At 49.8% G+C, this 15499-nt stretch overlaps 1 protein-coding gene across 1 annotated transcript in view; it reads left to right on the forward strand.

Annotated features, from left to right (window-relative positions):
- The first annotated feature begins 1637 nt into the window (after positions 1-1637).
- LMOD1 (leiomodin 1) overlaps positions 1638-15499 on the forward strand; it is a 44468-nt gene continuing 30606 nt past the window's right edge. Inside the window, exon 1 of the mRNA XM_053909487.1 lies at positions 1638-2147. Coding sequence (XP_053765462.1) covers positions 1887-2147 — 261 coding nt within the window. The 5' untranslated portion in view covers positions 1638-1886. The remainder of the gene's footprint in view (positions 2148-15499) is intronic.

Genomic DNA, 15499 nt, shown 5'->3' on the forward strand with positions numbered 1-15499 from the left:
TGCAGCCTCCCCTGTGGCATTTCCTTATGGCCCCTGTTCTTCTCTGTTGAGGCATTTTGTAGGCTTTTAATTGTTTAATGAATTACTTGAAATTATTTCCTTATTAATTCTCTTCACTGATAGAAAGTAAGCTATAAGAAGGCAGGGCCCACACTGAGTTTCTTTTTTATTTTCTTTCTTCTTCCTTTTTTTTTTTTTTAAAGTTAGGCTCCACACCCAACATGGGCCTTGAACTCACAACCCTGAGACCAAGAGTCAGATGCTCCACTCACTGAGCCAGCCAGGCGCCCCTGATTTTCTATCTTTAGTTACATGCCTTGCCCTTAGAACCATGCCTGACACATAGTAAGCACTCGATAAATACATGCTTACTGGCTCACCGACAGACTGACTACTGCCTCCTAAAAATGACAACCCCCAGGATTCTCTAAGCCTTTCTTCCACCCTTCCTCTCAGGTCTCCCTGCCTCACCTCTGCACTCCAGTCCCGCCAGTCAGCGCCATCCCCTGCTCAGCCTTAACCTAAAGCCGGACTAGTGGACGTTAAATGCCAGGGCCAAGTTGTTGTCCCAGACGATCCCTGGACTCAGCAGATGCTGATCAGGTGACGGTCTCTCTCTGGCTTAGGATGGAAAGACGCCAGGAAAGATCGAAGCATCTACCCTGATGGGTTACACCAGGGCTTCTAGAAGGGATTTTGTGGCAGGAGGGAGGGGGGCAGGAGATTGAGTGTCTCTGTGACTTGTGCAGGCAGCATGATGGATGAGCACTGGAAAGCCCTTTTACGAAACATGCCAGACCTGCTGCCATAGTATCCCTCCCAACAGCCCAGAATTATATTTCCCCGAAGACACACTCGGTCGTGCTCTGGATTTATACGTGGGGTGGCAACCTGCCGGTGCTCCCAAAGGAGATCTGTCTACAGATGCCCCAGCAGCGGAGGAAGCAGATGAGAAGGGAGGGAGGTCTGAACCCTCTCCCTAAGAGCCATGGCACTTCATGGAAATTGACAGTCCTTCAAGAGTTTCCTCACTTCCGCGGGACCCACTCTCTTCCCCAAACAGCCTGCAAGTTTTCAGTTTGGGTACACAGTGAAGATTTATTCTCTCTCCCTCTCTCTCTGTCTCTCAAGAAGTGGCTGGGGCCTCTGATGCTCAGCACTAGGGTTCTCCTTCCCAGAGAGAACGGGTAGGCAGGTAGTTCAGATGATCTGGAATCACGTATCTTTCCTGGGGCTGTAAACTACTGGAAGTCCCCCAGCACATTACCAAATACAGTAGAAAGGAGTCAGTGGACCACGTACCAACAAGGGCAACACCCACCCTGGGTGGAGAAGTCAGATATGTGCTTGCACAGGACGTGCCTGGGGCTGGCCTGTTCCTGAACCCCCATGGCCCCATCCCTGCTTTTCTGGCCCTCCCGTGGCTCTGATCAGCTTCTGCCAGGCTCTGCATTTTTGTATCTTTTTCTCATTGCGTGGCCCCCTTGTCTTTAAAAGGCTAAATGCTCTGTACTAAATTTGGTCACACAGAGCTCCAAGATTCCCTGGAATGTCCTCAAGTTTCAAACAGCTCTGACAGCGAGGCAGGCCCGCCCCCCCTGTGTGGGGATTGGCTTCCCCTTTCGGGACCAGGCCGTTGTCAAGTCTCATTGGCCGCTGGTTAGACCAGCCAGGGTCCACTAGCCCTGGGCTCGGAGCTAGCTTGCAGTTAACGCTTCGGCACCTGTGGCACCGCAGGGCAGGGCGGAGGAGCCACCGCGTCCTCGACCAGCTGGGAGTCTGCTCTCAAGCCCACTCTGCTCCGTCTAGGTCAGCTCCGCGCCTCCCCCTCGTCGCCCACCAGGACTCCAGCAGCCCCTGCAAGAGTCCCAGCGCACCTTGCCAGGATGTCTAAGGTAGCCAAGTATCGCCGGCAGGTGAGTGAAGACCCCGACATCGACAGCCTGCTGTCCACCCTGTCTCCCGAGGAGATGGAGGAGCTGGAGAAGGAGCTGGACGTGGCGGACCCGGACGGGAGCACCCCCGTGGGGCTGCGGCAGAGAAACCAGACGGAGAAGCGGTCCACGGGCATGTACAACCGGGAGGCCATGCTCAGCTTCTGTGAAAAGGAGACCAAGAAACTTATTCAGAGGGAGATGTCCGTGGATGTGAGTGAACCATATGCTAGAGGAAAGGGGGGAGGGCGGGGAGGGGAGGGGGGGGGGAGACCCTAACTCGCGCCTCGGATGCTTCTCTCCTTAGAGCAGAAGGTCTTGTTGGCAAAAGATGTGATGCTTCGGAACCAATTACCATCCGCTGAACTGGCAGCCGTGAACCTCTTACCCCTCGTTTCGGTTTAAAGCACAAATTGGCCGTGTTAGCAGAACTCACCATCCCACAACAGCAGATAGGGCCACTAGGAGAATGGGAGCTGGAGAACGTCCTTGAAGCGTTCATTGTCGAGATGACACCCTCTTTGTCCCCGAGCACTTTTTTTTTCCTTCACATTCATTTCCTCCGTTGTGAGGATGGGCAGAGGATAGACTGATGCTCGCGGTCTCTTGGCAGCCACCCCAGGAAAGCAAGTCAGGCCCTCCTTGCAGAACTGCTCGTTTTTAAGCCCTCTGGGCGACTCGTGGCACGTGGACCATTTGAGGAGGCAGGGGCAGATGGGCCTCCCACGGCGATGGGAGACAGGGGTGGGGGGTGGGGTCTGTGAGGTGGGAAATACATCTTAACCTGATGGCTTCCGTTTCGCTCCCAGGGGAGTTGGGGTTTGCACTTCCTAGAGGGGCATCTTGGAGGAGGGGGGGGGTCCCCTCCTTTTGGTAGTAAGCCCTTTTACAACCAGCCAGGCCCCTTTGGGGGAGGACAAGGATATTTCCCAGCAGGGTTTTGCCATGAGGAGGGGACAGAGGGGAAGCATCTGCCCACACCCAGGACGGGCTTAAGCAAAACCTGCTTCCTCTTTTCCTGGGTTGGCATGGAGAGTTCTTTTTTCACCATGTGTTCATATGTGAGTTTTCTTGGGACAAACTAGACTGGCCTCCACCTGAGCGTGGCTCTGTAGACCCCCCGGCCGCGGCAGAGAGTGTCTGGTGGGGAACCGGTCCTGTCTCTGCGCCCATTCTCTTCTACTCAGTACCTACTGGCCACATCTCTGGTACCTTGTCTGTGACTTGCGGATTCTCGCATGAAAAAGTTCAATCTCAATTCTCGTTCGCTGTTTTACGTCTGTGGAAACCAAGGCCCAGAGCCTGAAACGCCGTGTTCATTCTCGCAAAGGAAACGAGAAAGGCAGTATTATCTCCTGGAACTTCTGTAACATGTCTGGCTGGGTAGGAGATTGTGCTGGATGCTAGTCGTAGAGCACGTTTGTGGGCACAGCCCTGGCTCCTTGAGTGAAGGGATGGGGGTGGGAGGGATGAGGGAGAGTGAGGTAGGGGAGCTGGACCTCTGCCTCTATCTTTACCACCCCGGGCCCATGTGTAAGCCTTCACCAAGAAGTTGGGAGTGAGGGAGTCAGAAGGCTCAGAAATTCACTACTCCGTGGGCAAGGTGATAGCCTCGGATACCACTTGGTTGATGATGAACAGACACTAGAATGCTTATGGAAAACAAGGAAAGGATAGAGGGGACTCCCCGTGAGGGCCTGGTACCTCAAGACGCCTATCAGGACATGTAGGGAAAGCCAGGCAGTGCACCCCAGGCTTTGGCACCTCTGTAAATCCCCCACGTGGACCCCCAACTCTTCTCTCCTCTCCCCCTGCTCCTAGTCGCCAGGCTCTGTGCTCAGTGGCTTCTGGGATGCAGAAAGATACTCCTGAGGCTGAAGTCAAATGCAGAACATTCTTAATCCCAAAGCAAGATGCTTAGGCTAGGGAGAGTGCGAGGGACTCTTATACTCTGGGAAATTTCATTCTCAAAAGCCTTTTTCCTCAGCCAACTGAAACCATGGTACGCTTCTCTTCCCCAGCCCTACCTCCCTCACCCCTGCCAGGGGCACACTTGTTTCTGCAGGCAGAGCCCCAGTCAGGAAACAGAGGGTGGCGTTCGTGCGTGTGTGTGGTGTGCAGACACACTCACACAGGTGTACGTGAGACGGTATGAGCTGACTTCAGGGTCATTTTTCCCTTGTAGGGATAGGCTGTCCTCACTCTTCCTCATCCAGTCCAAGGGCATATGTTGGCAGAGTGGCTGGCTGGAGTTCAGGGTACATCCTGAGCCATGGGCATAAGTCATCTCTGTAAATCTGGATGAAAAAGTGGCTTCTTTTAGGGGCACCTGGGTGGCTCAGTCGGTTAAGCATCCAACTCTTGATTTCAGCTCAGGTCATAATCTCATGGTTTGTGAGATCGAGGCCCGTGTCAGGCTCTGTGCTGACGAGACTACTTGGGATTCTCTGTCTCCCTCTCTCTGCCCCTCTCCCCCACTCGTGCTCTCTCTCCCTCTCAAAATAAGTAAATAAGCTTTAAAAAAGTGGCTTCTTGGGGCGCCTGGGTGGCTCGGTCGGTTGAGCGTCCAACTTTGGCTCAGGTCATGATCTCACGGTCCGTGAGTTCGAGCCCCGCGTCGGGCTCTGTGCTGACAGCTCAGAGCCTGGAGCCTGTTTCGGATTCTGTGTCTCCCTCTCTCTCTGCCCCTCCCCTGTTCATGCTCTGTCTCTCTCTGTCTAAAAAATAAATAAACGTTAAAAAAAATAAATAAATAAAAAATAAAAAAAATTAAAAAAAATAAAAAAGTGGCTTCTTTGGCACCATTAGGAAGCTAGTGAGTGTGTGATTAAGAACTTGGATTTAAGTGCCAGAAAAGCCTGGTTTGAGTAGCAGCCTCTCTTCCTGTCTGTATAACTAAGTAACTTACAAGTGACAGAACCTGTCTCACTTCCCTCAGCTACAAAATATCCAGCCCATAGGACTGTTGTGAAAACGGAAAGGATAGTAATGTAAAGCACTTAGCACAGAGCTTGGCGTGTAATAAATGCTCAATAAATGGCGCTATGAAGTTATTAATTCATTAATTTCTACCCCTGCCCAGCTCCTCCCTCCTTTAGTTCCTGGAGGGCTGAGCAAGCCAAGTGTGTCTGTTTAACTAGTGGCCAGAGTAGACAATAAACAAACATACCTTGGATGCTCAGGCTGGGGGACCTTTGATATCACAAACACAGGGCAGCTCCAGGTGGGGCTCCCGGCTGCTGGACTGGCTGTGGCTCTCACTGAGAGTGGCCTTTGCTCCCTGTAAGGCACTAGAAGTTAGTTAAAACAAAAGAGTAACTGTGAGCCTGTTTCGCTTGACTCAAGAAAGCACAGCAAAATGAGCCTTTACTGAGAAACTTCTACATGCTAAGCATATTCACCCTTTCTTTTATTTAAACTTCCCACTTCTTGGGAGATGGGTCTTTTTATTCCCATTATACAGAGCAGAAAAATTGAGGCTCAGAGAGGTTGAATAACCGCCTTGCGTTCACATAAGCAACAAGCAGCCTGCCCAGCTTTAAGGACTACGCTTCTTCCTCCCTGCCACACCAGGGTACGGAAAAAGGCAGTCATGCCAGCCCCTGTCCTGAAGAATTTATAATCTAATTAGGATCACAAGACACACACATACAGAAGCACCACAGAGGTGTTACAGAGCACCGGCCACATATTCATACGTTGTCGTAGAAGCACTGGGCTATCACCTAGTCTAGTCTGGCAGAATGTTCATCCCTGCCCCCAAGACCAGGAACATAAATATTAACACCAAGTGTGGATTCGGGATTCAAACTGTTAGAACCAAGTGTGGATTAGGGAAGTTAATCCTGCCCAGATATTGGATGGCATTAGGAATTTTTTGTTAACTCCTTTTAGGTGGGACTTTTTAAAGAACCCTTGCCTTTTAGACATGGATACTGAAATATTTATGGGAAAAACTGATAAAATATGAGGGAATTGGCTTTAAAATAATGTGGGCAAGGGGAGTGGGTCGGGGAATAGATGAAATGAGATCATCCACCAGTTGATAATTGTTGAAGCTGGGTGATGTGAAGCTGAGAGTGGAAGGCAGGCCCAGTTTGGGTCTTCAGCTCTGGTTTCTCTGGGGGAGGAGCTCCAAGATTCATACTCTGGCTATCGTGCTGGAGGGGTGTAGACTGTGGAACGGGCCTCAGATGGCTTCTCCCTCATGGGATGGAATACTCCGGGGCTGTCCTGGATTGGCTTACTCCCTCCTTCATGAATACTCCTCTCCCCAGGCCACCCCCGTGACCCCTTCGGGTCTCAGGTACCACTTCCTCCAGGTAGCCTTCCCTGACTGCCAGGCAAATTTAGGCACCATGTCTGATCTGAGCACTCCAGTACCGCTCTGTACCGGCCCCATCCTGTTTTCTTATATCTCTTCCTTGCCAGCTTGTGTGATTCTGGAGGACGAGCGCTAACACAGGGCCAGGCACAAGGTGGGCCCTCAACCTCTGTCTGTTGAATGAAGGTTCGGAGCAGGAGGTGGGGCTTGGCAGAGCTGACCCCTGGCTTCCCTCCTTCCCTTTAAAGGGGCAGACCTCTCAGCCCGTGTGTTCTGCCCCAGTCCTCCAGGGACTCTCCTTCTGCCCAGGTGGAAGACAAAGCCCCTGGGCAGGTGTGTAGCCAACAGTTCAGTGAAACCCTTGTGCTTGGCTCAGGTTTCAGGAACCTGATCCCAGCAGGTCAACTCATGTGTTCTCTTTCCTTCCCAAGTGGGAAAGAAAATCTCCAGCCTGTCTCCCCTGTCCTTCTCCCTGGCGTTACCAGGGGCTGGGGATTAGCACCTGCACCCAGCCAGGAGCAGGGGCAGCTGACTTGGGTGGGGGGTGAAGGAAGCTCTTTTAGGTTCTCCCTTGAGAAGCTAACCAGAAGCACCCCACTAGCCAGTCGCTGCTGGGCCTGAGCCTCCTGACCTCCCCCTTGGGTCTCTGGCTCACACAGCCTCGCTGTTCCCCTCCCCTACCAGTCCCAGTTCACGAGCCAGTGTCCATGGCTTCTCTACAGGGATGGGGATGCCCGAGGCCGGTGGCACTAACCCTCAGATTGCCCTTTGCAGAGGCCTGGGCCCTATCAGGAGTGCACTGGGCAGCACGGCTCCACGATTAAGGAGATTAACCCCGACTGGTACACACCCAAAATAGCCCTGGAGGCTGGGGTGGAGAGGGCAGAAGAGGTGAGGGGGGCCTGTTGACCTGGGGAGGCAAAAGCAGGCACCCAGGGAGGGTTGGACAAGTTTAAAAAAATCTCTCCCTGGAGTTTGAAAGGGGCCTCCGTCTAGAGTTTGAAAAAGTAGTTGATCAAACAACAAAGTGTTTGTTTGAATTGTTCTTACTCATATTTTATAAACTGGCTTCTGTACGCAGAGACTATCTGACGAATTTTAAGCAGTGAAACACCAGTGCCTGCTCCCACCTTTAGCACTGCCCCCCAGTGCTCACCTTTTCTCAGAGGACGGTGGGGAGAAGGGCTCAGGTGGGTGGGATGCGTGGCAGGAGGGAGGCAGAACAGATAGGAGCAAGGAAGAGATGTAAAAGTGAAACAGCTCAACAGTGAGTGGGAGATGGTCAGGGGAGAGGCAGTCAGTGGATGGTCAGGGGAGGAGTATGAGTCCCACTGACCGAGGGGAGGTTGCCGCTGGCATCTGGCAGGCTGGGGGCTTCAGGGTCCCCATGGTGAGGCAGGAGGAGGCACATCTGAGCAGACACCCAGAGTGAGGACAAGGTCTTCATCTAACCTGGCTGCCCTCCCTCAGCCTCTTTCTCCCCAAGAGACTCTGGAGTATCCGTATCAGACAATGTCAGTATAGCACAGCTGGGCCCACGGTGCACAACGCCTGAATGAAGTGCACTGGGAGAGCCGCAGAACACAGAGGGGTCAAGGGCACTGTCCTTGGAGATCTAAAGTCTACATGCATAAAGTCCATACACACACACACACACACACACACACACACACACACACGGCAGTTATAGCAACAAAGCACAATGAATGGGGAGGGGGGGCCAGGGGAAGAGAAGCTGATATCCATATGCCTGCCAAGTTGGATAAACAAGAATATCTTGGGCAATAATACAGAGGCCTTTCCAGATCGGGCTGTGCTTTCTTGTTTGTTAGACCTCCTTTGGAATAAGCAGCAAAGAAAGAAGGGGTCTAGATTCTGAGTATCAGTTCCCCTAAAGGGCTCGCTTCGCCCCCGGGGCAGTGTGGGGAATAGAAAGCCCAGGGGTGTCTGGAACCGGACAGGATCAGGTCTGATTCCACTTCTGCCCCCATCGTCTGAGCGCGTTACCTGAAGACGGGGATGAACTTTAGAGTACCTTCTGGACCCAGTGGCATTATTAATACCATCTCATTAACATAGCTTCTGGAGGCCCCATTGCTCTACTGACAAGTGGGAAGATGACATCAATCTTGAAGGGTTACTGTGCGGCTTCAATTGGCTAAGGTACTGAAATTGTCTGGCACAGCACAAGAGACTTCTCCCCACCCTAAATTCTTCAGACTTTATACTTGTGTAGATGCCAAATCAACCTTTTTTTTTTTTTTTTTTTAAAGCTTAAGGAAGAAGGCGGGCTTATTTAGTTACTTCCTGCCTGGCCCCCTTCCCTTGATTTCTTTGAGCCTAATTTATTTAACGCCCCAGGCCCCAGGGCTCGCACTGGGTGGCTGGGTTAGAAACATTGCAGAATCAAGGGGGATGGAGTGGGGGAGGGTTCGGGACTGGTGAATTCTCCTTGTCTGCAACTTCCGTGAGCTCAGAAAGGCCTAGGCCACTTTGGACAAATTTGGCTCCACCTGTCTCTGGGGCCCGCTGCAGAAATGACCAGCGGGGTTGGCGGGGCGCTGCTGATGACAGCAAGGCCGTGAGCCTGCACACACCCCCACACTCTCACCTGCCTTCCCTCAGGGAGGACCCATGGGCTCCGCAGGGGGTCACTTCCTCAGCCCTTCCTTCCAGATCAGGCCAGCAGGGCCAGCATTACCATTTCCACCCCGCACCCCTACCAGAGGTGGACCGCCCTGGGGGCAGAACTTCTAGTGAAGCTCTGGCTACAGAATGTATTGAGTCTGGTGCTTAGAATAGTGTTGTCAAAAGCCAGCTAGACCTGGATTCAAATCCTGCCCTGCTGGTTGCTGGCTACGTGACCCGAACAAATTACTTTATCGGAGTTTCCCCATCTTTAAAATGGAAATAACACCTAGTCGTAGGATAGCTGTGAGGTTGAGGCAAATAATACATACAAAGCAGGCAGCAGAGTGCTGGGTTGGAATCCTGGTAGTGAGGGTCCCCAAACTTGAGTTTCCACCCTTCCTTCCCTCACTGCTGTTCCCTCCACCCATTTCCATTCTCTGCATCTTTTTCTAGTCAGGACTTATAAAGAGGGAGGAGGACTCGATTAGACCATTAATTCTCCAACTATTTAGTAAGTTTCTATTAGGTGCTTCCCAGGCGCTGGGATAGAGTAGAAAAGAAGACAGATGAGGTCCTTGCCCTCACGGAGCTTCTGTTCTAATGGCTGAGACAGAGAATACATGTACCTAAGTATATACATGACATATAACATATACACATCACATATAACATATGTGTTACATACATGTAAGGAAGAATGCACTTTCAGGAAAGGGTATATGACAATCTCCTATAAGGTAATCAGGGACGATACTGTCCAAGAGGTGGCATAGAAGCAGGGCCTGGAATGGACTGAAGGAGCCAGTCATTAGGAAGGTCTGGAGAAAGCTTTCCAAGCAGAGGGAAGAGCAAACAAAAAGGTCTGGGTAGGGAAGCAGGTTTAGTATGTCAGAGGAAGAGTCAGGCCAGTGTAACTAGAGCAGGGTGAGCAAGGGGCAGGCGGGGGAGGTTGGAGGAGATAAGGCCCAAGAAGTAAGCAGGGTTCAGATAATGGAGGGCCTTACAGCGCAGCAGAGGGAATTTGAATTTTTCTTCCAAGTGCCATGAGACGTCATTGGAGGGTTTTGAGCAAGGGAGAGTGTGATCTGATCTAAGTTTTTAAAAGGATCTATCACTCTGCCAGCTTTGTGATGAATAGACAGTATGAGGGCAAGACTGGGGGAGAAGGGAGACCAGCTGGAAGGGTGTTGCAGTAGCTCAGGCAGGAGGCCAATGATGGTTTGGGGAGAAGTGGTCAGATTTAGGAAACACCTCAAAGGTAGCACAGACAGGACTGGCTGACTTACTGGGGGAAAAGAGAAGCGTGGTGGGCCCGGTCCTGCCTGAGCTATTGGGTAAATTTGGTGCCATTTACTGAAGTAGGAAGCAACAGGAGTGGCTTGCTGATCTGAACAACTTAAGTTTTGGTAGATGTCAAAGAGGAAGCGTTGGATTGACTGGGCATGTACAAGTCTGGAGCTGAGCGGGGCAGTGGGGCTAGAGATTACATTTGGGACCCATCAGTATATAGACAATACTTAAAACCATGAGCCTGGAAGAGATCACATAGGGAGGCAGTGTGAATGAAGATCAGAGGACCAATGACCACACCCTCCATTGCCCCAACATTTAGGCATTGGAAGAGGAGAAGGAGCCAATGAAGGAGACAGAGAGGTGGGAGGAAACTCAGAGTGGTTTCCAGAAAGCAAATGGACAGGGGGCTTACAGGAGGAGAGAGCATCCACCGTATCCTTTCTTGGTAAGAGGTTTAATAAGATGAGAACAGAGAATTGACCACGGTAACAGGAAAGATGGAAGCCATTGGGACCTTGACAAGACTGGGTTCACTGCAGTGATGAGTGGACTCGAAAGAGAATGGTCAGTAAACGCTGGAGATAGAGAATACAGACAAGTGTCTCTTTGATTTTTTTCTAAGTTTTGTTCTAATGGGAAGCAAAAGTAGGGTGACAGCTGGAAGTAAATGTGGAACCAAAGGGGGTTTTTTTTAGAAAGGTGGAAGATGATAGCATGTTTATATACTAATGGGGATCGTTCAGTAGAGAAGGAAGCTTCAATGGCCCTGGAAAAGGAGACAAAACAGGATGGATTGCACTGGAGTAGAGGGGTTGGCCCTAGTGGCAGGTGGTCACCTCTTATATCTGGAGGAAAGGTAGTGGAGACAGGTCCAGATGCAGTCAGGTTGATAGATGGGGTCGGGGGAGAGGAGATTGGTCTGTGATGTGTTGACACATGCAAGTGCTCCTCCAGGAGGACCACCCTGGCAGCCGTACATTGGCTGGATTGTAGTGGGGAGACAGGAGGCCGTGGCAGCAGTCAGAGGTTGAACTTCAGGTCACAAGAAAAATGCCCCGTGCTCCCTGGGTGAGGTAGAGAAAACACGAAAACACTTCCGGATATGAAATCTGGCGTGTGAACAGTCAACAGACAACAGCCAGCTGCCAGAGCTGCTTGAAAATCCAGTAGATTTTCATCTCCAGTGCATCGATCTTCCATCCCCAAGGCCACCCTAGGAGGAGGGAGCACACAGGTCCCTTCCTAGCACACAGCTGATGTGATGGGACAAGCCCTGGGTTTGCGAGGCAAGCCTGGGGGCCTGGGGCTCACTCCCGGCTTGACTATCGGCTGTGTGGCCTCGGACAAGCATTTAACATTTGTCAGCTTGCTTTTATCTGTATTCTTTAATGCTTTGTCTGTGTCTCATTTTGTACTTGACAATAATGGATTTTTTTTTCCTATATTGTTTTTATTGAAATATAAAATACACAGGGGCACCTGTGTGGCTCAGTCAGTTAAGCATCTGACTTCTGCTCAGGTCATGATCTCATGGTTTGTGAGTTCGAGCCCCACACCGGGCTCTCAGCTATCCGTGCAGAGCCCACTTTGGATCCTCTGTCCGCGTCTCTCTCTGCCCCTCCCCAACTCTCTCTCTCTCTCTTTCTTTCTCTCAAAAATGAATAAACACTAAAAAAAAAAAGAAAGGGAAAGAAAGAAAGAAAGAAAGAAAGAAAGAAAAAAAGAAAGAAGGAAAGAAAGAAAGAAAGAAAAAGAAAGAAAAAAGGAAAATAAGTACAATACAGACAGAAAACCATTTAGGGGCACCTGGGTGGCTCAGTCGGTTGAGCGTCCAACTTTGGCTCAAGTCACGATCTTGCTGTCGTGAGTTTGAGCCCTGCGTCAGGCTCTGTGCGGACAGCTCAGAGCCTGGAGCCTGCTTCCAATTCTGTGTCTCCCTCTCTCTCTGCCCCTACCCCACTCATGCTCTGTCTCTCTCTCTCTTTCTCTCCAAAAATAAATAAACTTAAAAAAAAAAAGAAAAATTAAAAAAAAAAAGAAAGAAAGAAAGAAAACCATCTAAAACACAAATGTAGAGCTTCATGAGTTCTCACCAAGTGACCAAGAAGGAGACCAGTGCCATCACTGTAGTACCCCTACCCACCCTCTGCTTCCTCTCCAGCTCTACCCCCTTCCTCCCTGTCATAGGAACCCCTGCCCTGACTTCCAACTCCATAGGTTAGTCTTGCCTGTTCAAAAATTATATATATACATATAAATAATTCATATTATTTATATATATACACAAATATTTTACATATTGTTTGTATTATATATAATATATATAATCATGTAGTAGGTGTTCTTTTGTATTCAACTTCTTTCACTCAGCTTTATGTTGGTGACATTCAGCCATGTTGTCTGCAGCATTTTTTCCCACTCTCACTGCTATAGAGTATTCCGTTGTACGAATATGCCATAATCTATTTATTATTTCACTATTAATGGACATTTGGGTTGTTTTACCATTTGGGACTATTACAAACAATGCTGCTGTGAACATTTTAATACATTTTGGGGGGTACGTTTTTGACTTCATTTGAATCTGGTATGTCCTAGGAGTGGAATCATTGGGTCATAGAAAATGCACAGTGGACTTTTAATTTCTTCACCTGTAAATAGTGGTGATCCTACCTCATTTGAAGAGTACAAACGTTTGGAGAAGCTCGTGACATAATGACTTGCAAACAGTAGGCATTTAATAAAGTGGGGGCCACCATCATTTCTAACGGTGTCCATCTTTGGGAGCAACTAGAATGCTGTCAAGGCCTTTGACCACGCCCTGCCTGCTGTCCTCCTGACCCACACTATTAAGATTTGCGCTTCACTAACACCCAGGTCAGATTCCTCCACCCCAGGGCTCTGACTTTCCCCAAGACCGTGGCTTAAAGTTGGATCCCACTTCATGGCCTCTTCCTATCCTTAGCCTCACTGACTCCCACTGTGGACAACTTCTCAATTTTCAGACCCTTCCTGCTTTACTTAGTTTTCTGTTTAGCTTATATCTTACTTGGGTCATTCTCCATATTCAGCTCAGTTCTCATGCCTACACCTCTAACCTTTTATCACCCCCAGCCTGGATGAGCGTGACCATTTGGCTTCTCTACTCTGATTCTCACACTGCTGATTAGACCTGGAGAAAACAACACAGCCATACATACTGATGCTCCTATGCCAGGGGCACCTGAGTGGCTCAGTCAGTTAAGCATCTGACTTCTGCTCAGGTCATGATCTCACAGTTTGTGAGTTTGAGCCCTGCATCGGGTTCTGTGCTGACAGTGCAGAGCCTGCTTGGGATTCTCTCTCCCTTTCTCTCTCTCTCAAAATAAATTTAAAAAAATATAAAAAAAAAATAAACCCTATGCCAGGCCCTCAAGGCTGCGCAGAAAACCTCTACATGCACCTCTTTTTCTCTAAAAGTTAGCCTTATCTTTATAAACTCTTCTTGTCCCACCAGCTCTCTCACCCTATGATGCAGACCTAGCATCATATTTCACTGAGAAACTTGAAGCCATCAAGTGAGAATGCCTTCAGATTCCTCTTCTGCTACTTCAAAATGTATAAGTGTTCATATATTCAAGCTTTCCCCCTTCTCTCCCATCCTTTGGAAAAGCCATTCCTCTTCCTGTCCCAGGCCAGTGCCCCCACCCACTTTTCTCTTCTGTCTCCTCAGGGACCTTTGCTCCCTTAAACATCTGTTTTCTCTGACTCTCTCTCTCTCTCTCTCTCTCTCTCTCTCTCTCTGTCTCTCCCCTCCCCTTCAACATTCCTTCCTACTGGCTCTTTCTCTTCAGTTCCCACCTTCTCTCCTTTCCTTCGTGGCCAAGCTGTAGGAAATAGTATCTACACTAACTCTCACACCACCCGCCCCTGCACTGACATCAGCCTTGGTAAGGTCTCCGAGGGCCTCTTTGTTGCTTACCCGAGGGACACTTTTTTAGTCCTTACCCTGTTTGTTTACTTTGTAATATCTGACCACTCTCTCCTTCTTAAAATACTCACTTCCCTTGGTGCCAAGACACCACACTCACCTACCTGGCTTTCTCTCTCTCTAGCTGTTCCTTGTGTCCTCTGAGAGCAGCCCTTCCTCTGATGCCTCCATATGGTTTCTCAGGGCCGTGCCCTCCCTGTGGCATCTTCGTGGCTCCCCTCATCCAACCCCACGGATTCAGCTACCACCCATATGCTCTATCTCGATCTGTGGCCTAGATCTCTGTTTTGAGTTCTAGATCATTCACTTGCCTCTTGGACTCCTCAAATGTCTCAGATTCAACTCGTCTAAAAATAAATTAATCATAGTCACCTCACCCCACCCCTAAGGCTGCTTTCCCTCCTGTATTCTATACTTGGGTAAATAGAAGTACACCTAGGTCGTAACTCTGGGGATTCTCCTGCCCTAACCCTTCTCAGTGTTTCCAAACTCTCCTTGGTGACAGAATCCTATTGATTCTACGTGTTCGACCTCTCTTGACTCCACCCCTCCTCTCTGTTGCGCTTCTGCTCTCACCCGTATCACTTATCAGCTATAAGAATGCCGTGACCTCCCAGTCTCTCTTCTCGCCCCATTGCAATCCATCCTTCACACAGCTGCCAGTGTCTTATTATAAAATGAAATCATGATCTTGACACTCCCCTGCGTAAAAGCCTTCAGTTGCTCAACATAGCTTCCATGATCGAATTCACACTCCGTAGTATAGCTTAGAAGGCCCTTGGCAACCCACTGCCTCCCTATCTCTGTAGCTACTAATACTCTTCTCCTTGACTTCTACCCTTTGCTACAGTTACACTGGACCATTGGTTCTCCAAGGGTGCCATGCTTTATCTTGCTTCTTCCATGCCCTTGCACATACGATCAGCTCCATCTGGGAGGCTGGTCCCACCTTGGGCCTAGCTAATCTGGATTCCGCTTTCAAGCCTCGGCTCAGGTGACAGCTTCCTACTTCCCCAATCCCTCCAGTCTGGGTTGTGTGCTCTACCTCTGCGTTCACAAAGCACCATCTGTCTGCAGCTTCTGTCACTTTCTATACCATACACGCTTAACACATTGTTTAGGCATTGTCTGTTTCTGTGCTTTCCCCAATTTCTTAAGAGCAAGCCCTGACTCTTTTTTATTTTAAAGTTTATTTATTTTGAGAGAGAGAGAGAGAGAGAGAGTAGGATAGGGGCAGAGAGAGACAGGGTGAGAGAGAATCCCAAGCAGGCTCCACACCTCCAGCACAGAGCCGACTTGGGCCTCGATGCCATGAACCATGAGCCATGAGATCATGACCTGAGCTGA

This window comes from Panthera pardus, unplaced genomic scaffold (genome assembly GCF_024362965.1).
Source record: "Panthera pardus isolate Hobbes unplaced genomic scaffold, ASM2436296v1 HiC_scaffold_21, whole genome shotgun sequence".
Lineage (NCBI taxonomy): Eukaryota > Metazoa > Chordata > Mammalia > Carnivora > Felidae > Panthera > Panthera pardus.